The 27533-nt window shown below is 39.2% G+C and overlaps 1 protein-coding gene across 4 annotated transcripts in view; it reads right to left on the minus strand.

Annotated features, from left to right (window-relative positions):
• LOC127420681 (receptor-type tyrosine-protein phosphatase U-like) overlaps window positions 1-27533 on the minus strand; it is a 426908-nt gene that overhangs the window by 206148 nt on the left and 193227 nt on the right. For all 4 annotated transcript variants that reach the window (XM_051663146.1, XM_051663144.1, XM_051663145.1 and 1 more), the window contains exon 3: window positions 24826-25097. In XM_051663146.1, coding sequence (XP_051519106.1) covers window positions 24826-25097 — 272 coding nt within the window. The remainder of the gene's footprint in view (window positions 1-24825; window positions 25098-27533) is intronic.

Genomic DNA, 27533 nt, shown 5'->3' on the forward strand with positions numbered 1-27533 from the left:
CTTCTGTTGGTCTTTTTGATTTCCATCTGCCGCAGCAGAAAACACCCCCACTTGTTCATAAGATGTGCATGTTTGTTGTTTTTTTTTTTAGTTATTTTGATGTTGCAGGTCAACAACACCTTTCATAAAGCAGTGCTTCACAGTTATTCCAAAAAGATCCCAAATAATGGATATTAACTTGCTTGTGCAATGTATTATTGTATTGCCAGGGTGTTTTGCCAGTGATTTACTAAGAATAACTGTGCATCAAATTATTTTGCAGATAAGATTTAATCAATTTTCACTGACATCACCATTTATTTCATGGATGTTTGAGGTGTGCCTTAAAGTGCATGTTAATAAAGGCAACCCTGCAAAAATGGCCAAGATGCACTATTTTGCACATATAAAAGACGCAATCCTCTACGTTACTAGAGTAGTCCTGTTTTGCTAATGCATTCAAGTTTTTCTACACGCAAACCTTTAGATAATCAGGGCCATAGACTCTCTTCCACTTATTCATAATTTTGGACAAGTTTGGATAAGACTTTTCTCCCATAAGTTGTAGAAACAAATGCCACTGGATCCATTTGTATGGTGATAAAGATTTGATTCTAAAATGTCGAAACATTAAAAGTCTCTCAGGAGGTCTTCTCTGGCCTTTCTTGGATAGTTCAACTGTATTGTTTGTCTAGTTGTTTAGTGGTGCACCAAGAATTCACAACCAACTCATTCATTAAGACATTCTGCATCACAAAACCTTCAGTTTACTCTACTCGTCTGACTCATCTTCACTGTCGATATAGTCAATAACAGATGAGTTATCTGAGGACATCTGAAGGTGATAATGATCTGGTGTTATGTTGGAAAGCCACTGAGTAGGGGATGAAAAAAACTGACCCAGGAAAGTTCCTTGGGGTACACAATCAAGTGGTTTTCAAATGGTTGGGTTGCTCATCATGGTCCTGGAGCTGTTGGCTGTCAGTCAGCTAGTCTATGATCCAGGATTTATCCATATGAGCTGATAACCAGTTCTGTTGCTGTTCATAAGCATTGTTCAGTTATGTATTTATTTTATTTTTATTTTTTGTGAAATTTGGCACACTGATAGAGGATAGTCTGAACATTCCTGGTGGCTAATTTTGGAGTCTTTACCTCAAACCCTCTAATGACACCAACAGTTCAAGTTGCACTTGTTTATGCTAATAACTTTTAACCTAAAAACTAAATATTTTTTCTTCTTTCCTGGACTCATTCCTTGGCTCATTCAGACTCAAATGGACACCATGGTTTCAATTTCCATCTGACTAGACCTTCCATCATTTTAAATTATCTGAAGAAAAAAAAAATACTTTCTCAAACTCCTTCTAAGCTATAAATTCACATGAAATTTTGTGAGTCTCATTTAGGGACACTGATGACAAAAATTTATCAAAAGCTATTTGATTGACAAAACCATTGTAATATAATACTTATTTGACAATGAGTACACCAAAGAGGTCGTGAAGCGTTATCTTTGCAACGGTTTGGCATATTAAAACAAAACTTGCCATATTTCACACAACCATCACCTGAGGGTTGCAAAGCAGTTTTGGCACAGCTCCATTTTTAATTTGGCCTAAAATCATGAGACTGGTCTCTTTTGATTCCTTGGGGCATACAGAGTGAATGATACCCAATGTTCATATGTTGACCATACTTCATGTCAGTCATTTTGAATTTCACTTAAACCTACTTTTTCAAACTCCATCTAAAGCATTCATTGGATCTTCCTCCACTCTCCCCTGAGGGTAACCTGACGTGACAGCACATCTGCCATGGTGTTGAGGTTGCCCGATGTGAGTGGCTCGTAGTGACTTGAGGCGCTGCTGACTCCAGAGGAGGAGACGGTGGGCGAGCTGTGACATCCAACGGGAGCGTAGTATGCCTTGAAGATTGATGTATGCTACCATCGCTGTTGTACGTCCGGACCAACACATGCTTGCCCTGGATCAACGGCCGGAACCTCTGCAGGGTGAGCAGTACTGCCAACAACTCCGGCGCCCCAGCCCGTCTTGGAGGTGTCTGTTGCAACGCCTTCAGACAGTTCAGCACTGACTGCGCGCTCTCATTCATGAGATGCGCTGTCATCGAGACTGAGTCCAACTCCAAACCGAGAAAAGAGATGCTCTGAATCAGGGAGAGCTTGCTCTTTTCCCAGTTGACCCAAAGCCCCAGTCGATTGAGGTGCCAAAGCACGAGGCCCCTGTGTGCGCACAGCAACTCTCGAGAGTGAGCTAGGATTAGCCAGTCGTCGAGATAGTTGAGGATGCGGACACCCACTTCCCTTAGCGGGGCAAGGGCTGCCTCTGCGACCTTTGTGAAGATGCAAGGGGTCAAGGTCAAGCCGAAGGGGAGGACCATGTACTGGTATGCCTGGCCTTCGAAGGCAAACTGCAGGAAGGGTCTGTGTTGAGGTAAGACCAAGACGCTCGTTAAAATGTGTTTTTGCATCAGCATCTTGGACGGGAGTCTGTGCAAAGCCCAGTTCAGTATTCGCAGGTCCAGGATTGGTGGCAACCCATCGCCTTTCTTTGGTGCGATGAAGTAAGGGCTGTAGAACCTTTCTTCAACTCGGCTGGAGGGACAGGCTCTATCGCGCCCTTGCGCAGAAGGGTAGCAATTTCCGCACGCAAGGTAGCAGTGTTCTCGCCCTTCACCGAGGTGAAGCAGACGCCGCTGAACCTGGGCGGGCACCTGGTGAACTGAATCGCGTAGCCGAGTCGGACGGTCCGGGTCAGCCATCGTGACGGGTTGGAAAGCGTGAGCCATGCGCCCAAACTCCAGGCGAGGGGGACCAAGGGAATGATCCTGTCAGACGTACCGGCGGGTGGGGCCTTGCGGCGGGGTGGAGCTCGAGGTGCCACGTCGAGGGGACTCGAGCCCCGTGGACGTGCTGAGTCCAGGGAGATCGAAGCACTTACCTGGCTCCTGCCGCCCACCATAAGATTGGCTGAGGAAGGGGGAGGAGAAATCTCATCCCTGCAGCCCACTGGAATCAATCCCGTGTGGACGTGTTTGTGCCACAGCTGGGCGCACAGGGGCAGGGGGTCTGCTGCTGGAGCGCCATACCTGCCAAAATGGGATGGTGGACGGTGGTCTTGATGACGAATGTGCGCACCGGATATGTGACCCAGGAGATGAGGGAACCATTCTTTTGTCAGGCTTTTGGGTACCGCAACTTCCTGGGCATGCAGTGACAAAAAATTCTCCTCCTGGCCCTCCACCGGGGGATGGAGTGGTCTGTCGACCAGCCCCAGAGAAGTGGGTCTCCTCGCCCCTGGGTCGCCCATCTCAGGGGCGCTTCGAAGCCTTCCTCAAGTTCTTAGTGGCCAGCCACGAGATGGGTGGCGTCTGCTTCCTGTGGAAGGCTCCACGCCGGAGCTGAGCCACGGGGGCGGGCTGCGGCGGAGCCGGTGTTGTTGCTGCAGGAGGATGCCCTTGGCGACGAGCAGACAGGGTGCGGGGTCTTAAGCCGCACCAGGGCAGGATATGTTGTAAGGCCTCCGTCTGCTTCTTCACCACTGAGAACTGCTGGGCAAAGTCCTCGATGGCGTCGCCAAACAGGCCAAACTGGGAAATGGGGGCGTCAAGGAACCGTGCCTTGTCCGCCTCTCCCATCTCGACCAAGTTGAGCCAAAGGTGGCACTCTTGGACCACCAGGGTGGACATCGCCTGCCCGAGACCGCACCATGACCTTCATCGCCCGGAGAGCGAGGTCGGTCACCGAGTGCAGTTCCTGCATCAATCCCGGGTCAGAACTACCCTCGTGCAGTTCTTTTAGAGCCTTGGCTTGGTGTACTTGCAGGAGAGTCATGGCGTGCAGGGTGGAGGCAGCTTGTCCAGAGACACTGCAGGCCACAGTCATCAGGGACGATGTAACAGGCCCTGGACGGGAGCTTCAGGCGCCTGCGCCAGGTGGTGGCGCTCTGCGGACACAAGTGCACCGTGAGCGCCTTATTCACCAGGGGGATCACTGAATACCCCCTGGCCGCTCCACCATCGAGGGTAGTGAGAACGGGGGAGCTGAAAGACTGGGACCGGGCAGTAAAAGGTGCCTCCCACGATCTTGTCAGCTCCCCATGCACTTCCGGGAAGAAAGGAACGGGGGTGGGGCATGGCCATGGGCGGCGCCCCGAGCCCAGGAACCAATCGTCGAGCCGCGAGGGTTCAGGGGAGAGTGGAGGGTTCCACTCTAACCCGACGCTTGCGGCCGCCCGGGAAAGCATGTCTGTCATTTCCGCGTCGGCGTGAGACTGGGTGACCATTCCCGAAGGACGAGCCCGCTCTCCGACGCTGCGCTCGATAACTCATCATCTTCCCGAGCTCCGAACGAGAAGTCGAACTCGCGTTGAGACAAGCCGGCAGTCTCGTGCGAGAGCTTGATCGGGGCAAGCGAGCGTGCTGGGGATTGGGAGGTCCGTGGGGGGATACCCTGCGGAGGTGGTCCCACTGATGTCCCCAAATCGTCCCCAGTGCTAACCGACAAGGCCTCAAACCCGTAGGTAGAAGGATCGGTGCGGGGAGCCGCTGGGGTGGCTTGCTTTTCTTACGAAAGCAAGCCGCGACCACAACGTTGCCATGGTCATGTTCTCGCAATGAGGACATTTTTTTTTTTCGTTCTGCCGAAGCACCCAGGGGTGTTCTCTGCACTCCATGGGTGCAGAGGGGGAGAAGCTGCTGAAATGCGCTGTAAATCCAGCAGTTTTGAGGTGCGTCTTTGGAGGGAATTGAATTCAGTGCACTGAATACAACCGCTCGGCTCTGAAGAGAAAATCAGAATGAGTGGTTGCATACCAGCTCCTTTTATACCAGTATGTCCAGGGGAGTGGCATGCAAATTCCACTCACCAATTCTCACTGGCCTTTTTTCAAAAAGGCAGAGGTGTTTAGGGCTCCCAAGAGTGACCCCTAGTGTCACTACATCGACACAACGTCAAGTGAGAGACAGATAGGGAACCATTTTTGTGTAACCTTTCTCTGAATCTGTCCTTTTCTGCAACCTTGATTATAGACCATTTCAAGGGTTAGGTTAGGTTAGGTTAAACAATAACAAAGGAATTAAAACGATACTAGCCCTGAAGCATTTCCTGCATCATTACCGGAACCTTTAAATAAGACTCTGAGTTAACATATTTTCAAATGTTTACCTGCAGTGACTCCTCCAGACGTATTGTTGATACTGAACATCTATGAAAGAGAGGTGATTAAATTGTATCCTAGTTTAGATGCTCATAATTATTTATTCAGCGGAGAGATCTGGAATATTGGATCACTCCAATTTTAATGCAATGAAGCCATTCAATGAAGATGTCTGTGTAAAATTTCTTTTATTAATAATAAAAATAATTTTCTTGTCTTTTTCTTCTGTGCTAGCTTTTATACTACTCCAGCTACTCTGACAACATTGAGACATTTAATACTGCAGATGTTTTTGTTACAGTATGTTCCTCATTTGTACGTAGTTTTGGATAAAAGTGTCTCCTAAATGTAACAGTAAATGTCTTGCGCAGCTTCATTTATTATAATGGGAGTGCTCTAAAGTCACTTTTAGAGCTCTACTTATCAAACGTACAATTAGTTGGCATAAATTGATAAGATGTGTGCTAAAGTTGTTAGTACTGCACGTATCCAGCCGTCTCGCTTCATTAAGCAGTTCACATGTCCATATGTGGTTGCATTTTTGGGAACCTAAACACATTACTTTTCATTAGTTCCAGGCATCCAGAGATCATCCAGCCACTGAACAACATCGTCCACATTTTAATAATGACATTTTATGAAAATCGTGTTTACGTTTGTAACGTTAATTGTGTTAAAGTTACTATGAATGAAGTGCCTCCTACTGTTGTTTGAATGTCTTTGACAACTAGCAGGAAATTTTCAAGGGACAAAGACGTCACTTCCTTAAACTAATGAACAGTCCTTGAAATGGTCTACCATCTATGGTGATAATTTTTAGGGAGTCAAATATTACTGCCATGGTTATTTTTAGTTATCATTAGTAATATAGCTGTAGTTTGTTAATTACAAATATTAAAGAACATTTTAGAATTACTACCATCTAAAATTGATGTCAGTGCAATCATCGAATTAAACTGCATCACATACTATGTACAGTATATTACCACAAGCCAGTAGGACATTTGTTTATGAGGTTGGAAGTCATAAATACAGTGTGATGTGTGTTCAAGTGATTTTAGTTAGAAAGAATGGTCCCTTTTTGCTCTTTATCTCTTTTTCACTTACTGACAAAGACAGGGAGCATTTTTGCACCAATGCAACAAAATGAAGAGCAAACCTATGCACTAGGTGTGTAACTGATTTTCTATATATATTTTTTATCATTCTAGTGTGGCTACATATAATGATGGGAAATTTAGTTTTGTTGCACATGCCTGTAGCCTCATAAACCAGCTAAATGATAATTATTAAGAAAGTTATTCTTCATTAGCATTGAAAAAATGCATGCTAAATAAACTGTACAGTCAAAATCTCACAGTAAAAATAAATTATGACCAATACCAGTTTGCTTATGCCATGATTCTTTAATTGACACACCCCAAACTCGGAAAGTCAGGGCTTAAAGAAAATTGCGAGTTTCCCACTGCTAACTTTACAGTGCCGTTCATGTGCTCTCAACTCGTAAATAAGATAATTTTGACTTGAACGTACCAATCTTAATTTACACAGGTCAAACAATTCCACCTTCATGTGAAGATAGCACAATGATTTCGAAAACCACTATTTATTTTTGATGTTTGTCTTTTTTTTTTTATTCTGTTAGATTTCAACTAATGTTTTAGTTACATTTACTTTTAGCCTTTCATTTACTTTAAAATGTAATTTTAGTTTAAAAACATTCAAAAACATTATCTTTACCGGTACTGTCTTGCTCCAGCGAAACAACGGCATCGTTTTTTTCCCCATTTTCATGCACTGTGCAAAGTGTCTTCGCAGCTAGCTTTGCGAAGCCTGATGTCCATAGAGCATTTAGTTTTTGCTAGTAACTCTTCAAATTAGTCGTAGCAGTCTCACATTGTGAACTCCACACAAGTCTGAGGGTTGACAGCGAGTGCCGGAACTGAATGATCCAGAGCCTTTATATTTTCCAGGAGTGGCTTCAGAATGGCAGGTAGGATTAAGAACAGAGGAAATTATATCCTCAATAAAAATAGCCGCCCGACGGGCCTGATCTCATCTCTACACACCCACTCAGCCACTCACGTAATACTCCCTCATTCTATCTTTCATTCATTACTTTCTCTCTCTCATGTCTCGCTGTCATCCAGAGGCAACATACGTGAGTTGATTTAATCTGCGGGAGATGGGTAGAAATGCCCCTGAGGGCTCCGGTGACCCATGAGCTGTGACTGAGAAACAGACAGAGAGGGGCAATGGGAAGAGAAACAAATAAGACAAATGTACACAGTATACAGAATGAAAGATGGAGGAGAGAGAGAATGAAAGACTGCGAAATATGAATGTATATAGAACACTGAAAAAAGATAACAAGATATTATGTGTACATTCACAGTTTTGACACACACATACTTGCAGGAAACTAGCTCTGTTTCAAAACCTTGTGAACTGCCATGTTGTCTAAATGTCTCTACTGTCTACATAGGCAGCATCCTTCTAAAAGCTCTGATACATTCACAGAAGAAAGAAGGTAAAAACAGCTGAGCAATGGTATACTGTTTGCACACATGTGGACACCGGCCATGCCACTGGGGAAGGTGTTTAAACGACCATTAAAATATACGATTCATGTAAAACATTAACTAATGTGACATTAAAATGTGTTTTTGATGACTACATGCCTCATTCTATGAATAGAATCCATATGACATCACTAAAAGAAGCTGTTTTAAGACCTCAGTGATGATTTAAAGAAATATATAAGCAGTATATAATGTGTAATTTGTAATGTTTAACTTGTGCATGACGCTAATGCTAACACTAACACGCTATACATGACCATAACATGCACTGATTACCCTCTTTAACTGTATTTTATGATGCAATTTTTGAAAATAATCCACATAAGATCAAGAAAAAGGTTTTTATAGCCTATTGTTTTTCTGTTTTTATTTTTTTTAAGAAAGACAATACTAGTGCAAAGACATTGCTAACACTGCTAAGTGCTAAGTGAATTGATTAAAAGCACATAAATCAAGCAGCATCTCAAACAACAAAGTGAATGAGCTCTTAAGAGTATTTCAGTACATTTGGTTCTTTCTGAAGACTAATCTAAAAAGAATCACATAACATGGTCTTGGACAATGTCTCAATATGAAGGATCGTACAGGTGTAAAGGTAAGTTTGCACCAGCTCGGCAACTCTGCACTCCAGTGTGTTCATGTTGATTGATCTCGTCTGAGTGAAGAAATGCAATGGAAAAAATCATCTGGTATCACCTGGTATCAAAGCAGGTGGAGCACTGGGTCACCATCACACCCACTGATGATGTGGACCAATGGCAGTAAGAAGGTATTTAACAGCCATTACAAAGTTTTCCCGAAGGTTTTCGCTTGCACACTGTTTCGAAACACTACAACAAAATTAATAACACTTTCTTTTTGGCAGATTTTTTTCAAAATGAAATCAAACACATTCTTTTTTTTATAAAACTAGAAGTATACTTGCATCTTAAGGCAGCATCTGAACTGAAATGGAACCTTATTTGACTGATTTGAAATGCTCTGCATAGGCAACCACTCTGCCGCCACAAAAATAGTGCTCCTTGTGTGAATCGCATAAGAGATTTGACTCTTAAGTTTGACATTAGCGCGTGTCACTAAGCTAACGATGTGATACTTTAATAACACTATACATACACTATGTGTAAGCAATATCAAACAACAACAACTGGCTAGGTAATGCATTTCTTCTCCTCAAGGAAAAATAGTTCAAAAAGAAGCCAAAGCATCAGGCAAAACCCTACTATTTTGTCTGAGATCAAATCAGTGTTTTGAATGAAACTTTTACATAAATGAATTATCATTTCCTTCCACTGATTCAGTGATGAATGACTGTTTTTTAACAAATAATATTGTTGGTCCATTTTTCCCAGAGAAGAGCATATAGATGGCCTCAAAGCTAAAACACAATTGTACTACAAGCCACAAAACACAAAATTTCATTTACAGTATTTTCCGGAATATAAGTCGTGTTTTGTTTGTTTGTTTGTTTTTTTATCATCTGAAAGGTCCTGTAACTTATAGTTCTTAGCGACTTATATACATAATTTATTAGTAACTGATGTCAGCTGGTCAAACAGGTGCACACCAAAACACATAAGCCTATACACAAACAAATACAAACATCAATCATAGAGATGGTAGTATCGCATTTTAAAGTTCCCTATTCAGAGCATTTTGCCTTGTAAGGGTATTTTGCAATGTAATGTTTCTATTTATTGTAAGTCAGTGATTTAATGAGGCTCACCATTCACTTTTATCTGACCCTCGAAATGATTTTGACAAAATCGCGGTAAACTCTCTGTGCAAATCTCAGCGGTGGGTTTAACAACACTCAACACGAGCTACAGCATCAATGGTCGTCAAGCGATCCATGGACCAGTTCCGGAGGAGCAGGCATGTTTAAGCTTGTCTGGGCATAGTTCAGATTCACTCTTCTCCAAAATATGAACCAGCAAATTTTGGGTGAGCACATTTTATCGCATCTTATTCACTCAAATATATTTATGCAAATTGTTCAGCTGCTGGAATATGGAAGCCAAGGAGTACTAAACAAAAAAGAATAAAGGAATAAATGATCAATCTATTAATTTGAAAATAAAAATGTGAATACATAAACCAATTTATAAATGGACAAATAAATAGACACATTTAAATGTGTTTATTTAATTCACATTCCAAAATGTGATTATATTTAACAATTAAATTCATGTTTAAAGTGCAATTTTTAAAAGTAATTTTTAAACGCACCTTTTAATTTGCATTATAAAAAATAATTTGGCAATTGCTTTTCTTCATTCATTTGCCAGTTCCTTTTCTTCATCTATTTGCCAATGGATTTTCCATTTGACAATCGAGTTTAAAAATGCCATTGGACAGTTGAAATGTGGGGGCAACCAATGAACTTTTGACTCAGTTTTAAAACACACCCCCTCTCCCACATCCCACTCGATGGAGATGTAAGATGGTCTGTCATTGGACGGCTGTTGATATAGGTTTATGTGGTCTATGAAGCCCGCGCAAAAGAAAAGGATGCAAGGCGTATCAGAAGTTAATGGTCACTTGTTGCTGCTGCTGTTGTTACATGCCATGTGTGGCCCTCCCCGAATGTGCACAGTGGTACATGTCCAGGAAGGGAGCCGGTCACTGCGATGCCATCAACAGAAACGATCCACGCCACTGACTGAAAGCATGTGGCTGCCATGCTTGCGCTACACCGGTGTGAGGTACTGAGCAGCTGGAGAAAGACACCGGGCCTCTGGGCTGCAGCGGCTGCTAGATTCTAACTGAAGCAAACACTTCTCTGTGCAGCCAGACCTTCCCTCAACCGCTCCTATCAAGTGGTGACACCACATCCACTTTCAGTGATATCACATTCATCTTAAGACACTTTATGTACACCTTTTTAATATTTTAAGTTGATGTTTTATTAAAAGAATTGCCTAAGTATAATCAGGAAAAGGTGGACCAGCTGATACACAGAAGGCAAGCACACTTTCTTGAAAATGGTAGAGCTTAAACTACTGTTGTGTTTTACTTGTTGTCAAGCATTTAAAAACTGTCTCTTTGGAATGATAATTAAAAAATTCCATATAAAATCTACCTGCTGTGTACATGACTATTTATAATTTTGCAAATAAAGTCTGTGTTTCTTAAGCTTGTGTTGTACACCTCTTCATAAAGAAGTTTATTGACTATAACAGTAGCTATACACACATTAAACACACTGTACATTGACATTAAAGTGCTATGTTAAGTATTTCTACTTTTATCACATACCTCTCTTGCAATTGTAGTCTGGGTGTTATGGATTTAACATGAATTAATTTACAGTTTAATTGTATCAGACTCGATTTGTGTTTTACATTTAATTGACACAGATAATGGCAACTAACATGTCATAGATGTTCGAGGTAAAATGTCAAAGCTTTAGGCCAGGGGTTCTTAAACTGTCTTGTCCCAGGACCCAAATTAGAAGTTTTGTGTTTATTTGGGACCCACACTTACAAAACCGTGCAATATGCTGTTTGCTATAGCCTATCCGTTCATTCATTCACCTTTTATTTCAAAAACAATTGTGGTATATACAAAATCATTATTATTCTTTCAGACAGAAATATATATATATTACCATAAACCATAAAATTCCATAGTTACTACAGTTATGGTTAATAAAATAAAAATGTAAAAAAGATAAAACTGATGGTTCACTTTTAATCAGGAAAAAGCAGAAAGATCTGAAATGCTTTTTACACAGTTTTAAGTTTTATAATAGGTCTGGTAACAATAATTGCAGCAACTGTGGTATTTTGGCACAAACTATGGTTACCATGGTATGGTTCATTCATTTGTGAATAAAACTTTCGAAAGTTCATTGGTTGCTCCCACGTGTGAACTGTCCAATGGCATTTTTAAACTCAATTGTCAAATGGATGAAGAAAAGCCAAAGAAAAAAAAAAAAGAAAAGCCACTGGCAAATAAATGAAGAAAAGCAATTGCAAAATGGTCAAGTCAAAGTTTATTTGTTGAGCACATATAAAAACAACCGAAGTTGACCAAAGTGCTGTACAGTATAATATACAGGGCAATAAAATCAAACAAATAATGGACAAGTTAAAAAAACAAAAAAAACAAAGGAAAACACACAAGCCAAGGTGTCAAGGTAAGTTAAAAGCCAATGAAAAGAGGTGGGTTTTTAACCTAGACTTAAAAACAGGTAGAGTGGGAGCAGTTCTGATATTAGCTGGCAGACTGTTTCAGAGATTTGGGCCAGCAAAGGCTTGATTACCACTAAGCTTTAATCTAGATCTGGGAACGTAGAGCAATCCATGGTCCCCAGATCTTAGGAAGCGAGTAGGCATGTGGGGACGCAACAAATTTGAAAGGTAAATAGGCGCTTGGTTGTTTAAAGATTTGTAAACAAATAGTATAATTTTAAAATCTATTCTGTATCTGACAGGTAGCCAATGTATTGAGATTAAAATTGGGGTTATATGCTCATACTTGCATCTGTTTATTAAGAATCTGGCTTCAGCATTTTGGAGGATTGAAGACGTTTGAGGGCAGATTGATTGATTCCAATGTAAAGAGAATTGCAGTAGTCTAAACAAGACGAGATGAATGCATGAATTACTTTTTGCAGGTTTCTCATAGAGAGAAAAGGTTTGACTCTGGCTAATAATCGTAAGTGGAAGAAATCTGACTTAACCACAGCATTAATTTGTTTGTCAAATTTATGTTTGTTATCGAATAAGAAGCCTAAGTTCCTAGCACATGATGTATTAAAAAGCTCAAGAGTACCTAACTTGAGGTTGCACGAATGATTACTGTCATTAGAGTTGAGTAAAATAACCTCTGTTTTATTCTCGTTTAACATTAAAAAATTTGGGTCAGCCAATCTTTCAGTTCTTTTAAACAAGCAAGTAATGGCTCAAGGGCATTTTTTCATTGTGCTTCAGAGGTCAATAGATTTGGGTATTATCTGCAAATTATCTTTGTTGAAGATTGAACCAATAGGAAGCATATATAACGAGAAAAGCATAGGAGCCAGGATCGAGCCTTGCGATACACCACAAGAGAGAAGAGCAGCAGAGGATGCATGTTGACCCAGACAGACAGAAAACCTTTGATTGGTTAGGTAGGAACAAAACCAATTTAGTACAGTTCCCTGAATACCTACACTCTTCTCCAGGCATGAAATAAGAATATTATGATCGACCATGTCAAATGCTGAACTGAGATCCAAAAGAACCAAAGCAACAGTATTTCCAGAGTCAGTTGCTGATAAAATATCATTTGTGACTCTCAGTAAAGCAGATTTCGTAGAGTGGAGTTTTTTTTAAACCAGATTGAAAAATTCCATTGATGGAATTAGTGCTTAAAAACGACTGTAATTGTGTTAAAACCACTTTCTCCGTGATTCTAGGGACAAATGGCAGGTTTGAAATCGGTCTAAAATTCTGTAAAATGTTTGGATCAAGATTTGTTTTCTTAAGAATAGGTGTCACTGTAGCGAGTTTGAGGCATTCAGGGACAGTTCCAGTGCTTAAACATTTGTTAATAATAGCTAGAAGTCCGGGCCAAGTGGTGTCAGCAATTTGTTTGATAAAACGTGAGGGAATAGTATCCTGGAGACAGAAGGTGGTCTTTAAGTGTAAAATAATTTCTTTGCAAGTTTGGAGTGAGATAGGTTCAAACTCACTCCAAGACACAGAGAAATTTAATGTCTCTGAGATGATATGGGCAGAGGGCAGGGTCAGTGATCTCAGGACAGTGATCTTGTCATTAAAAAAAAAAAACTGTCATAGAGAAACTGATGCTTTCTGAAAAGCATAAGTGAGTCTCTTAAAATGTCATATGATACCTGTAATTTGTCCTTTTTCAATTTGCGTTCCGCTCTTCTGCAGATCTGTCTTTGTCAGCGGATACAGTCATTAATCCAAGGCTTTGGGGTAAGTTTGGGATGTTTAAGCTTTAGAGGAGTAATAGAGTTTAAGATATTTGAACAGGTAGAGTAAAACAGGTTGAAATGTTCATCAGCATCTAAGTGCAGCAGAGAGGAATCCAAAGCCAGGGGTTTACTGGCCTTTGTGTAAGCTGTGGTGAAGTCATGAATAGTGTGTATGTTAAAAATACGAGTCCAGTGAGCCGTAGTAGATGGTTTATCCGTTGGAACAGGGAGAGATGCGGTGAAACACACAGGTTTGTGATCCGAAAAGTTAATATCACAGATTTCAATGTTACAAGCAGGTATGCCATGAGATAAAACCAAATCAAAAGTATTTCCGTTAAAATGTGTGGGGCCGTCCACCCACTGCACAAAATCAAAGGACTCGATATGATTTAAGAACTCCTTGGATAGGGGTTTAGACACACAGCACGTATGAATATTAAAATCTCCTAGCATTAAAATGTGATCAAAATCTGTGGCAATCCCCCCATAAGGTTGGTAAGTTTGTTTATGAAGTCTTTGTTAGGTTGAGGAGGGCGATGCACTAACACAAACAGCACTGGCTTAATCAGATCAATTTGAAGCGATTGTACTTCAAAACTGGAATATACATCTGTGGGAAGAGAGCGGCATTGAAAAGTGTTATTAGAAAGAGCCGCTAACCGGCCACCGCGGCCGGTAGCCAGTTGGGTGTTCAAAAAAGAACAGTCTTGCGGTACTAATTCAGAGAAAGGATCCAACTCTCCTGGTTTAATCCAGGTCTCAGTCACAAATAAAAAAATCCATGCAGCGTGAAGTGAAGAAATCTTTCAGTATAAGTCTTGTTTATCAAGGATCGTGCGTTGATCAATGCCATTCGGGGCAGCAGTGGAGTATAGTCTGTCTGTGTTGCACAATTCAGCAGACGGAGGTTATGGTGGTTTACTCCACCTTGGTGAATCCGTGGAGGAATACACCAGGAAAGCATAACAGGAGAGTCAGGGAAAATGGGTCCGATCCAGCGATGCACCTCCGCCGAGCGCTTGATTTCAGTCTAACAGCCACACTACCCGGCTTGCCACAACGTCTCCAGCGTTTCCTCTGAGGAATATCGAAAGGCCGCTGACACAGGTAATCAGGGATGTATGATATTGAGGGGGGAGGGGAAAAGCGTGATTTGTTCAGGTCAGACTTAAACAGTTCAGTAAATGAGCTATGGATATCAAGCAGATAGCAAGCGGTCATAAACCAGTACAGGGTTACTATCCTTGATTAAGAAAAACAAAGAGAAGAACAACAGCAAGGAGGAATGCAGACAGCACGCCACACACACCGGCGCTATCTTGAATCTCTGGTACATCATCAAATCAGTTTGTTCACCGTTTCTTATGATTATCTGCACAAGTATCTGGCACCTGTGTGCAAATTAATGTGTGCAGGACAAGGAAAGCCTAATTTATACAAGGATAATACAAATTAATAAATGAAAAACAGACATAATGACCACTGGATTATTGTAATTCTCTTTACATAGGAGTCAGTCAGTCGTCATTGTCTCGTTTGCAAATGGTTCAGAATGCTGCTGCAAGGCTCTTAACGGTACACACAAGCAAGATCATATTTCCCCCATTTTAGTCTCTCTTCATTGGCTGCCGGTCAGCTACATAATCGATTTTAAGCTCTTACTGTTTGTTTTTAAATCGTTGAATGGGTTAGCCCCACCCTACCTCTCCAGCTTCCAGCATATACACAAGCCCTGAAGGTCTCAGGTCCTCTGAACAGAGAACATTAACTGTACCAGGTCCATGTTAAAGCTAAGGGGTGACCGGGCTTTTGCAGTAGCTGTCCCAAAACTTTGGAACAGATTGTCCTTGTACATAAGAACTTCCCCATCTTTATCAATTTTTAAATCACAGCTTAAAACACATCTTTTTGCTGTGGCATTTGATCCAAAGCATTTTGATACTGATTAGTGTTATTAATAGTTTTAATGCTGTATTTCTATTTTTTCTTTGTTTCTTTTTCTTTATTTTTACACCTCTTATCTTTGATTATTGTACAGCACATTGGTCAACAGTCTGTAGTTTTTAATCATGCTTTATAAATAAACTGACATTGACATAATGCTCTTTTTGTAATAGATGATTACTTAAAACAAATTCTCTTGATTAAAATAAGCCCAAAAACACGTGATACGATGTGTGAATCCTGAGGAACTCTCCACGTAGGGAATGTTGACATGCTGCTGATTGGCTGAGGGAAGTCGAGACTTGGGCGGCTGGTCCTAGTGCCTCTGTCAGTGTGACTTATATAGAGATGTGACTTATCTGTGTTTTTTTTTCTCTCAACAACGTGATTCACCTGGTGTGACTTATATTCAGGTGTGATTTTATTTCCAGAAAATACTGTACTTTAAAATGCTATCTTGGTAGCAGTTGTGTTTCTGAAGTTTTTGGGGCCTAAGCAAAACCACTCTTTGGGGCCCCCTTCTCCACACCACACCATTCACCCCTCAAGAAAACTACTTAACCTTTTACCATAGGAATGGCTAATTTAATACAAATTCCAACATTTATCGCAGTGTGTTCCTATACTTTGACAATATTTCATTTTACATCAGAGAGTATCTTAATCAGGGAGTTTCTTAAACAGTGTTGCCTCACCTTGAGTGTCACAGTCTGCATGTGGGTCTCTGATTGTAGATTTAGCTCACAGGAGGGAGAGCGTGTGCTGGAGAATGAGCATTCTGGGTCGGATTTGGGGATTTAAGGGAAGGGTTGCACCAGCTGTGTGTAAAATCTAAATTAAGTTGGAATGTAAAGTTCAAACTGAGGGCTTAGTACCTACTCTTTAGTTTACTACAAAGTCATTACTTCATTTGGTTGCAGATGTTCTTAACGCATGAGTTAGCTAGTGGGTTGTAAGCTCTATTTAAGTGTAAAGCAAAGTGTAGTCGCAAAATATAACATTATAATGATCCATTTATCGATCCAGCATCCTTCAAATTTGTAAACAGAATTTTTGAAAAGCCGTGCATTTTAGGTTTATTTTGTTGCTGTTGATGTGCAACCCTTTTTGTCTCATGTAACTATCAGTGGTAATAAATACTATTTTTATTAAAATGATACATTAAAAAACTGTAAATATAATACATAGTATATTTAAATAATCGACTAATATTCAGGAACAGTATGCAAAATTAATACGAGAATAACAAAATACTGGCACAACAGACTGGAAAAACTGGCATTTATTCATTTTAATATCAGATATATTTTGTATGTGTTGAAACTTGGCAAGACAGTGACACCTGACGACGCACGCAGGAAAGTGTATCGTTTAGATGGGTTTCCTGCTGAAGAATCACTGGAAGTCTCTTGTAAATGTCAGCATCTGAATATCTCAAGGATTGCAGTCTGTCACACAAACACTGATGTCATTCAATCAATTGATTTTTTATTCCTACTGCACCCGCTACTTCTGGTTGGAGGCTTCTATGAATGGTGCAACGCTCACATATTTAGTTGTTTATGCATTTACGCTATAACTAGTCTAAGTTGTAATGCACAGCTGGTGCAACTGGCCCCCATGAGAGGGTGATGTGCTCTCTGCCAAAGTTTGTCTTTTATTTGAAAAAAAAAGCATTGGAAAACATTTTTTATGCAGCTTTGTTGAATTTTTTGCACTTGCTGCACCTCTTTTGTAGTGTAATTTCATGTTTATTTGTTTTTTGTCACTGAGGTAGGCTAATCTATTCAGTCACAGCTAACTATTTGGCTCACATTCAAACGAGCTGTCTGACAGTGTTTGATAGCTGCAACTGGTAAAGAAATCTGTGTGATGAGGGAGGAGTGGGGTTCCTCTAAGGGGGAGTTGAATGGCTTTTGTAAGGGAATTGTGCAATGACATGACTACTATACTGGGAAATGAAGATGATAGCCTACAAAATTATTTTATTTTTATAGCTGCAATCTCTAATTCATTGGTTTTATATCAAGATTATATGTTTTATATATATATATATATATATATATATATATATATATATATATATATATATATATATATATATGATATATATATAAATCAGTTGTGCTCAAAAGTTTGCATACCCTGGCAGAAATTGTGAAATTTTGGCATTGATTTTGAAAATACGACTGATCATGCAAAAAAATAATTTGGGATACAAAGAAAAACCCACAGGTAACCTCAAGAGAAATACAGGCTGCTCTGGAAAAAGACGGTGTGGTTGTTTCAAGGAGCACAATATTTGTTGACCCCTCTCCAAACATAGCGCTTATGGTTGTGACCATAAAGCTCTATTTTGGTCTCGTCACTTCAAATTACAGTGTGCCAGAAGCTGTGAGGCGTGTCAAGGTGTTGTCGGGCATATTGTAACCGGGCTTTTTTGTGGCATTGGCTTCTTTCTGGCAACTCAAACATGCAGCTCATTTTTGTTCAAGTATCGTCATATTGTGCTCCTTGAAACAACCACACCGTCTTTTTCCAGAGCAGCTTGTATTTCTCCTGAGGTTACCTGTGGGTTTTTCTTTGTATCCTGAACAATTCTTCTGGCAGTTGTGGCTGAAATCTTTCTTGGTCTACCTGAACTTGGCTTGGTATCAAGAGATCCCCAAATTTTCCACTTCTTAATAAGTGATTGAACAGTACTGAATGGCATTTTCAAGGCTTTGGATACATTTTTATATCCTTTTCCATCTTTATAAAGTTCCATTACCTTGTTACGCAGGTCTTTTGACAGTTCTTTTCTGCTCCCCATGGCTCAGTATCTAGCCTGCTCAGTACATCCACGTGAGAGCTAACAAACTCATTGACTACTTATACACAGACACTAATTGCAATTTAAAAAGCCGCAGGTGTGGGAAATTAACCTTTAATTGCCATTTAAACCTGTGTGTGTCACCTTGTGTGTCTGTAACAAGGCCAAACATTCAAGAGTATGTAAACATTTGATCAGGGCCATTTGGGTGATTTCTGTTACCATTATGATTTAAAAAGGAGCCAAACAACTGTGTGATGATAAATGGCTTCATATGATCACTATCCTTAAATAAAAGTCAGTATTTTTGCATGATCAGTCATATTTTCAAAATCAATGCCAAAATTTCAAAATTTCTGCCAGGGTATGCAAAATTTTGAGCACAACTGTATATATATATTAGTGCCCGACTATATATCGGTCAGCCGATATTATTGGCCAATATTAGCCTTTCACCGATATATCGGTATCGGCGTATATTTTACCGATATGCGTCGATATGAAAACTTTTTTCAGAACATATAATGCAGAAAACAAAGTTTTTGAATTGGTGTCATTACGTAGTTTGTCCAGCAGAACGAGCTCCAACACCATTGTTTACAGACAGGGCGCAGTTCAGCAGTGTCATCACGGTAAGTTGTTAACTAGTCTGTTAAATACATACTGGAAACTTAATAAACAATGACCCCATAATTTTCCCTTTTCAATATAACTAACATAACATTAACCTTGTCCCTGACAACCATGTCGCTCATGTCTGCTTGCTGTTAGCCAGCTATAGTTTGTCAGTGCAGTCAGTAATGTAGCAGATTGAAAGGTAAACATCAGAGCATCTTTTTGCAGCTCAGCAGACAGTGGTGCGTTGGTGGATTTTATCTGTTGAGTGTTGATTTCACGCTATGTTATTACCTAGTTGGTGAGACAATGCTGGAAAGTAAAATAAAAAACATCCTTATTTTACTCTCTGTGAGAACGAGCTTATAGCTAACTAGCTAATCACGTCGCTACTTTCATTGTTGTCAGCTGAGTGGAAGCTAATGAGTAAACATCTTTACCAAACTGTTTTGTTTAGGATAGTCAGCATTTGACTGATACTAAATAGTAATACTGATGTTTATTTAGCTATTTTTTTATTTTTATTTATTCTTTATTTTAATGGTCAGCATTTGACTGATACTAAACAGTACTGATGTTTATTTAGCTATTTATTTTTATTTATTCTTTATTGTAATGGTCAGCATTTGACTGACACTAAACATGCAGTACTGATGTTTATTTAGCTATTTATTTTTATTTATTCTTTATTTTAATGGTCAGCATTTGACTGATACTAAACAGTACTGATGTTTATTTAGCTATTTGTTTTATTTTTATTTATTCTTTATTTTCTCAGTGTTCATTTCTAGAATTTGTTGACAATGTATAACCCTAACCCTAATAATAATGTCAAATATTCTTTGATAAAAAAAACTGTTTAAGAAAGCTGCCTTCTGAGTACCTTTGCATAGTCATATCGGTACAAAATCGTGAAAAATCCACATAGAAAAGGTCTGTTTTCATTCCAGTTCAAAAATTAAATATATCGGCCACCATATCGTAATCGGTGAATTATATATATATATATATATATATATATATATATATATATATATATATATATATATATATATATATATATGACATGAACATCAGGGAGGCTTCAGCCTTTAATTAAGCCCAGGACATATGAACAGCCTCACCGTTGCCCTTTGCCGGGGGCCCCAAGCAATTGCTTGGTTTGCCTGTCCTCTAGCTTCACCTCTGCTTGGTAGGTACCTCGCTAGATTCTAGAACAGAGCAAGCATGTTTCTCTGCTCTGCATACAAGCCTCATTATCTGCTCTTGGCAACACACATGCAAAAATGTATCTGTGTCTTTCTGTACATGTATATGTGTGCTAGTGGTCCCTTTACAGATATACACACACCATTCATCACACTCTTCCATATTATGAATTACAGCCTCACAAAATACTGCTGGCAATTGCAGATGAACATCCACACTAACAACAGCTCTCTAACATCTCCCAAATACCTCAAACTGAACATTTTACCTGCAAATTTTCAGAGACCACACATAGAAAATTTAAAGAGAGAAATGGCAACCCACAGATTTCTAGAATATTTCCACTCTAATATTTACAGATCAGTTGACTTCACCACTTTTTGAAAAGAAAATGAACAGTATTCGAAATTTCTCCAGACACTTCCGTTATGTTTGCAAATGCAAAACATAAATAAATAAATATCACAGCTGCAAAAATGAAGTTACATGACAAGTCGTGAAAAAATATATTGTGCATGCTGGCTTGTACAAATACATACAACTTTTACTCCCCTAGAGAAAACTAAACAGACCAATGAATGATGTTATGACAAGTTTTCCTTAGATTCCTTACCAAAACCTAAGCATAAAATCTAACCCCTCACCCAAACCCCAAACCTAACAATGAATTCAGCAGGAAAAGTTTGGTGTACCACAGAAGAATGACAACATAAGGGTTTGGAACGAGATGAGGGAAGCATATCACAGGTTACTGACGTATATTAGTAATTTGTATAGCACAAATAAATATGGAATGAGTATGTACTGTATGTCTGCATATGGAATGGAATGAGTAATATGATTGGTTAAATAGAGATGTTCTAAATCTGAATCAAAATCACAATCATTTGGTTAATTTTTGGCTTAAATATTAGAAATGTTGTGAAATGCTAATTTAGTTATGTGTAATAAGTTTTGTTCAGGTAACAAGTCTTATAATAACAAATGAATCTCCAAAGTTGTCTAAACAAACTACTAGGCAATACTTTCTTCATTACTTCAAATTGCTTAGAAAACATATTAAACTATGTTTTTTTTTGAAAATGTAAAATAGCAGAAAGTTTTTTTGTGAGGGTTAGGTTTAGGGGTAGGGTTAGGGGATATAATCTATAGTTCATACAGTATAAAAATCATTATGTCTATGGAGAGTCCTCATAATGATAGCTGCACCAACATGCGTGTGTGTGTGTGTGTGTGTGTGTGTGTGTGTGTGTCTGTATTGACTGTGCCAGGTCTGTAATCTCATTAAGGCTGCTCTGATTTATGGAGAGAGGAGCAATACAGGTCAGTGTTATGGAAACCACACCGGACCCCCGCTTTCAAATGGGTCACACACACAAGCGGGGGTCAATTGACTGTGCACTCACAGACACACACATACTCAACTTACTGGTCATTATGGGTTTTTTGGAAAGCAAACGAGGGGTGAGTTATTAATCATCGCCTTTAACAAGGTGACAGTGTTCTGTGAGCTAACCATTAGAGAAACACAAGCAGCTCAATAATATACACTGCTGACCAGAGTCAAGACCATACAAGAGCTCAAGATAATATTCTATCCAGTGGTAGGAGGAGAAGAGTTGTAAGTATATCTTAGGAAATCTAAATAAGCCCATGTGCACCCCTCTTCATGTGTCAATATTTAACAGGGTCACATCATGGAAAACAGGATTTTTATAACAGATTGATGTACAATGTAGATATACTCAATAATTCAAAACTCCCACCCCAGTCCACCAAGACCATATAATGAAACCAAGCTGCAAAAATGGTTAATTCAGAAATTGTTACGACATGAGAACCATCAGTAAAACGTTTGGCAGTAGTGTTGGATTGTATATTGTTGCCACAGGTTTGCCATAACTGTATGGCAGTACTGATAGGCTTTTAAAGTTAACAAAAGTTTGCTAAAGCACTCTACGACATTTATATTTGTCAAAGGTTCGCCACAGAACTCTGTGCAAGTAGTGAAAGATATTTGCAGAGGATCACCATTTGACAAAGGCTCACCAAAGAAACGATTTTCGGTAATGGCAATATGTGTGTGTAACATTGATAATTACCAAAAATTAGCTAAAGAACTGTTTGCCAGTAGTTGCAGTCGTTTATTTTTTGCTAAACTTTGCTATAAAGCAGTTTGCAAGCAGTGGCAGATTATTATTTAGCCAAAACTTCACAAAAGAACTCTGCCAGTAGTGGCAGATATTTATTTTTGCCAAAACTTTACTAAACCAGCCTGATCTCATTAATATACTTAGCTATTTGTTTGTTAACATTTGTAACATTTAAACGTACAATAAGGACCTCTAAACCTCTAAATGTAACCACATTTCAACAATATAAAAACATGTAACAAGAAGATTAATGTAAAGTAGCAATCATTTTTCTTAAAATATATTAATTTATATATATTAATTTATATATATATATATAATTACAGCCGCTAATCCCACACCTACTCCTAAACCTAACCATAACCATTTATTAAGCATATAAAACAAGTAACAGGCAGATAAATTTAATCACAATAATTTATTCAGAAAAATTGCAAAATTCAGTAGTAGTCCAAAGGTTGATGCGCTGCATCCAATGTGCTCCCTGACGGCATACAATAGCTTTGTGTGAGGTGGAGAGTGAAATTTAAATAATTAATTGCTGTAAATCTTCTCCTGATGCACTCCATAACGGCGCTGTCATATCTCATTCAAACATGTACATCGCAGAATACGGCACGTCGCAAATGGTCACGAGACACCTGAGAGCCAATGAGCATTCGACATCACTGCCGTAAAGCTGCTGGTCGTAATGCTTGAGGCGGCAATTTTTGAATTTTGGGAATGAAACCAATGCATGTTGACGGTTACAGCGGGTTAATGGTTACAGCGGGCGTGACGGCGCTGCGGCGGATGGAGACGGACATCGTTGAATAAAAGGATTGAATTTGGGTCTGTTCGTCACAGAAAGCAGTCTGAAGATTTGAATTATAGCTAACAAATTTATGGATTAATTTTATTCTTGTTTTATGGTGCTTTATGTGGTTTATTTAGTTTTTTGTGTCCTATGGCAAACAAAAATAAAATGAAATGCTTAATAAATGATAAAACAATTGCAAAGTTTTTATTCATTTTAACATTTTAAAGTGTAGTCTTGGTTAAAGTGATATAATCCTTTAAAACGTTGTATAGGGCAGCATTAATCACACAGAACTGAATGAAACTGTTGAAATGTCATATTATAATGTCAACTGCATTAAATAAATGTGATAGCATTTAACTAATCTCATTGATTAGAAATTAAATGTAATTAACTGATTAATTCTATGAATTATTCAATAGTAATCAATTCAATGTACATTTCTATAGGTGTTAATACATAAAATGCTGATGTTTACATGCTGTTAATATGTCAGTATTGTAGGTTTCGGTGTCTATGCAAACATAAGAGAATGTATGTTTGCTAGAACCAAACATTATGTAAGAATACATCACGTTGACTAAAGAACTGTTTGCCATCAGAACTCTTTGCCAGTAGTGGCAGATATTTATTGTTGCCAAATCATCGCTATAAAGTAGTGGAATATTTTTATTTTGTACCAAAACCTTTCAATAAAATGGTTTGCCAATAGTGGCAGAATTTGTCATGATCCCGCTCTGTCTGTCCTGTTATCTTTGTCTGTTTCTCGTCTTTGTGAGTTTGTACTGTGTATGAGCACATGGCTGAGGCAAATGTTTATGTTTGCCATGTGCTCTTCCAACTCCGCCCCCTCGTTCCCTCTGGCCTCACCCCTAGTCTAGTCCTGGTTATGTTTATTGTCTTCACCTGTTCCTCGTGAGCTTTACCCGTATATATTGTGTTTGTCTTTTTTTTTTTTTTTTTTTCACTATAAAATGGTTTGCCAAATGGAATATATTTATTTTGTTTACTAGCAGTTTACTGCTGCCAAAACTCTATACTGCTATACAATATGTTTTTTTTTTTTTTTTTCAGTAGTGGCAGAATTATTATTATTATTATTATTTATTTAATTTTTTTGCCCAATTTTATCTATAAAATGGTTTGCCATAAGGGCAGATATTTACTTTATAAAAGTTTACTAATAAAATGTTTGCCAGTAGTGGCCCATGTTTATCAATGCCTATTCAGTGTGTCACCTGGCATCAATGAACAATACAAGGTGAACTTCACATTTTAACAGATGAACCAATCAGAACAGAGGTCTTTTATCTTACATACAAGAGTCTTAAATGTACAGTCGTAAAAAAACATCCTTTCTAATTCAAAGGGTCATTTGGAGGATGGCTAAAAAATTTTAAAAACTAAACAATAACTGTTTTAGTGCAAATGACCTTGACTAACAAGTGGACTTAAGCGTAAAAATAAAATGCAGCAAAAATGTAGAATACTGTATGGCCAATTTAGATTAAACAATTCTGACTTGTAAGAAGAGTGTATTGTAATATAAAGTCAATGTGGATGTGTGTGTGTGTGTGTGTGTGTGTGTGTGTGTGTGTGTGTGTGTGCAGTCCATCTCACCTGGTACTCGCTAGGCCAGAAGGTGCTGACGGCAAACTCCACCTGGTGCCACTGCCGCCCCTGAGAGCCGGACACATTCCACACAATATTTCCCCGCGAGCCGCCGTTCACACGCACGTACACGCTCAGAGCCCCGGGACTATGCCCGTCCCGGCTGTACAGGAAATAATTGAACTGCACACAGTGTGTATCATTCTCACTCAGTGGACGCAACATGAGTTGAGCACGCTGCCCAGCACCATACTGTGAAGAGTTCACCAACATGTAGGAACCTGAAAGAGAGAGAGACAGATGCTTAAAGAGAGGTCAACATTTTTTTTTGTCATTGCATCATCATCCTGTGTGTATTTCCTGATTTGAAGGAATTATGCACAACGCCCACAGAATAAGCACAGTGCCGTTTCCCATCTTGCAGATCTGTTCTGAGTGTGAGATTGTGGAGGGTGTCTAATTCAACTTTAAGACGTAATATGTACACAAGGTCAGCAGTCATATTTTGTTAATGAGAAATATGATGACTGGACAAAGTAACACATAGTAGAGGAAGAGAACATACTGTATGCTGGATAATGAATGTTTGAAACCAGACGGTAAATTACACCTCATATTAAAGTGAGGACTCAACCTGTGTGTTGTGTAACTGTGATTGAGTCTACTGCTAAGCACACATTTAGTCGCAGCAAGTATAAGTGATTGCTGTGGCCTTGGAGCAGGGCAAAGTGCACTGTGGATAATGTAGTTTAAAGCAGGTGAAATCAGTAGCTCTGCTCAGGTACTTGCTATCATTACTCACACTGACACAGTTATTAAATTGCTAATGTCTACCTAATGTCTGCTAATCTCCTAACTTGTGGGTGGTTGCCAGGGCATTCCTATGCAGTTGCTACAGTGTTCTAAGTGGTTTTGAGCATGTTGCTATGTGGTTACTAGACTGTTCTGAGTGGTTTGAGTGCATTGCTATGCAGTTGGTCAGGTGTTGTTGATGGTTGCCAGGGTGTTATTATGCATTTTGGAATTACTATGTTGTTACTAAAGGGTTCTGAATGGTCTTGAGTGTGTTTCTATGCAGATGCTAAAGTGAGTGTTTGCCAGGACATTGCTGTATGGTTGCTATGGTATTGTGGGTGTTTGCCAGGCCCTTGCTTTGTGGCTATTCAGGTGTTCTGATTGGTTTTTAATATGTTCCTATGTGGTTGTAACACTGTTCGGAGCAGTTTTGAATGTGTTGCTATTTGGTTGCTAGGATGTTCTAAGTATTTTTAGTGCATTGCTATGTAGTTGATCAGGTGTTATGGATGGTTGCCAGAGCATTACTATGTCGTTGCTAGCGGTGTTGAGGGTAACACATTAAAGTAACGCACGTTACGTAATCAGATCACTTTTTTGAGTAACGAGTAAAGTAACGCAACTTTTTTAAAAAAAATTTTAGACTATGATATCGGAGTTACTTTTTAAATAAAGTAACATGTCGCTTTTGTACAAAAAAGGTATCTCAGTGAGTAAAGACACTGACTACCACCTCTGGAGTCATGAGTTTGAATCCAGGGCATGCTGAGTGACTCCAGCCAGGTCTCCTAAGCAACCAAATTGGCCCGGTTGCAAGGGAGGGTAGGGTCACATGGGGTAACCTCCTCGTGGTCACTATAATGTGATTCTCGCTCTCAGTGGGGCACGTGGTGAGTTGTGCGTGGATGCCACGGAGAATAGCGTGAAGCCTCCACATGCGCTATGTCTCCACGGTAACACACTCAACAAGCCACGTGATAAGATGCGCAGATTGATGGTTTCAGATGTTGAGGCAACTGAGGTTCGTCCTCTGCCACCTGGATTGAGTCACTACGCCACCACGAGGACTTAGAGCGCATTGGGAATTGGGCATTCCAAATTGGGGAGAAAAAGGAAAAAATAAAATAAAATAAAAAAACTTTCTGATGAGTGAAATATGATTGATTCATTTGTAAATACACACTGCATTAAAAAAATTAGTAAACGTGTTTAGGCAGAGGGATTATAAGACTAGCCTTCCACTGGCCACGGCGTGATATACAGGCAGGGTTGGGGAGTAACGAAATACATGTAATGGGAATACGTATTTAAAATACTAAATATAAGTAACTGTATTCCACTACAGTTACAATTTAAATCATTGGTAATTAGAATACAGTTACATTCAAAAAGTATTTAGATTACTAAAGAGATTACTTTGCATTGTATTGTCATTTGTTTCATTTAATATTTAGTCCTTTCAGATGGAAAACATTTATACATATAAATGATGCGATCCAAAGTGCATTTGAACAGCGGTGAAACACTTTCTTATGATGTGTTACATTCATACGAGCAGACAGAGAAGTACGTTTGAAGTAAGTTTGGAGCAGAAGAAATAGAAATAAACCTTGTGTAAATTATCAGCTTTACGCTAAGCTAAAATGCTATTTCTAGTCATTTTACAGGCACGATCATATTTTTGTATCAAGAAATTTCATGTTGGATCATAATTTCTTTTTCTAGTAAGACCTTGGATATAAGGGCAAAAATCATATTCTTGATGATAATATTTGTATTGTTTTCCTGTAAAAATATTTAAAAAATCCTTAAATCAAGATCAATTTGATATATCTTGTTTTAGAAACAACACTGCATAAGATATTTAGGTTTTTCAGAGAATGTATTTTTAACATGTGTATTTTGTCTTAATGTACTGGCAG

The sequence above is a fragment of the Myxocyprinus asiaticus genome, chromosome 30, assembly GCF_019703515.2.
Source record: "Myxocyprinus asiaticus isolate MX2 ecotype Aquarium Trade chromosome 30, UBuf_Myxa_2, whole genome shotgun sequence".
Classification (NCBI taxonomy): Eukaryota; Metazoa; Chordata; class Actinopteri; order Cypriniformes; family Catostomidae; genus Myxocyprinus; species Myxocyprinus asiaticus.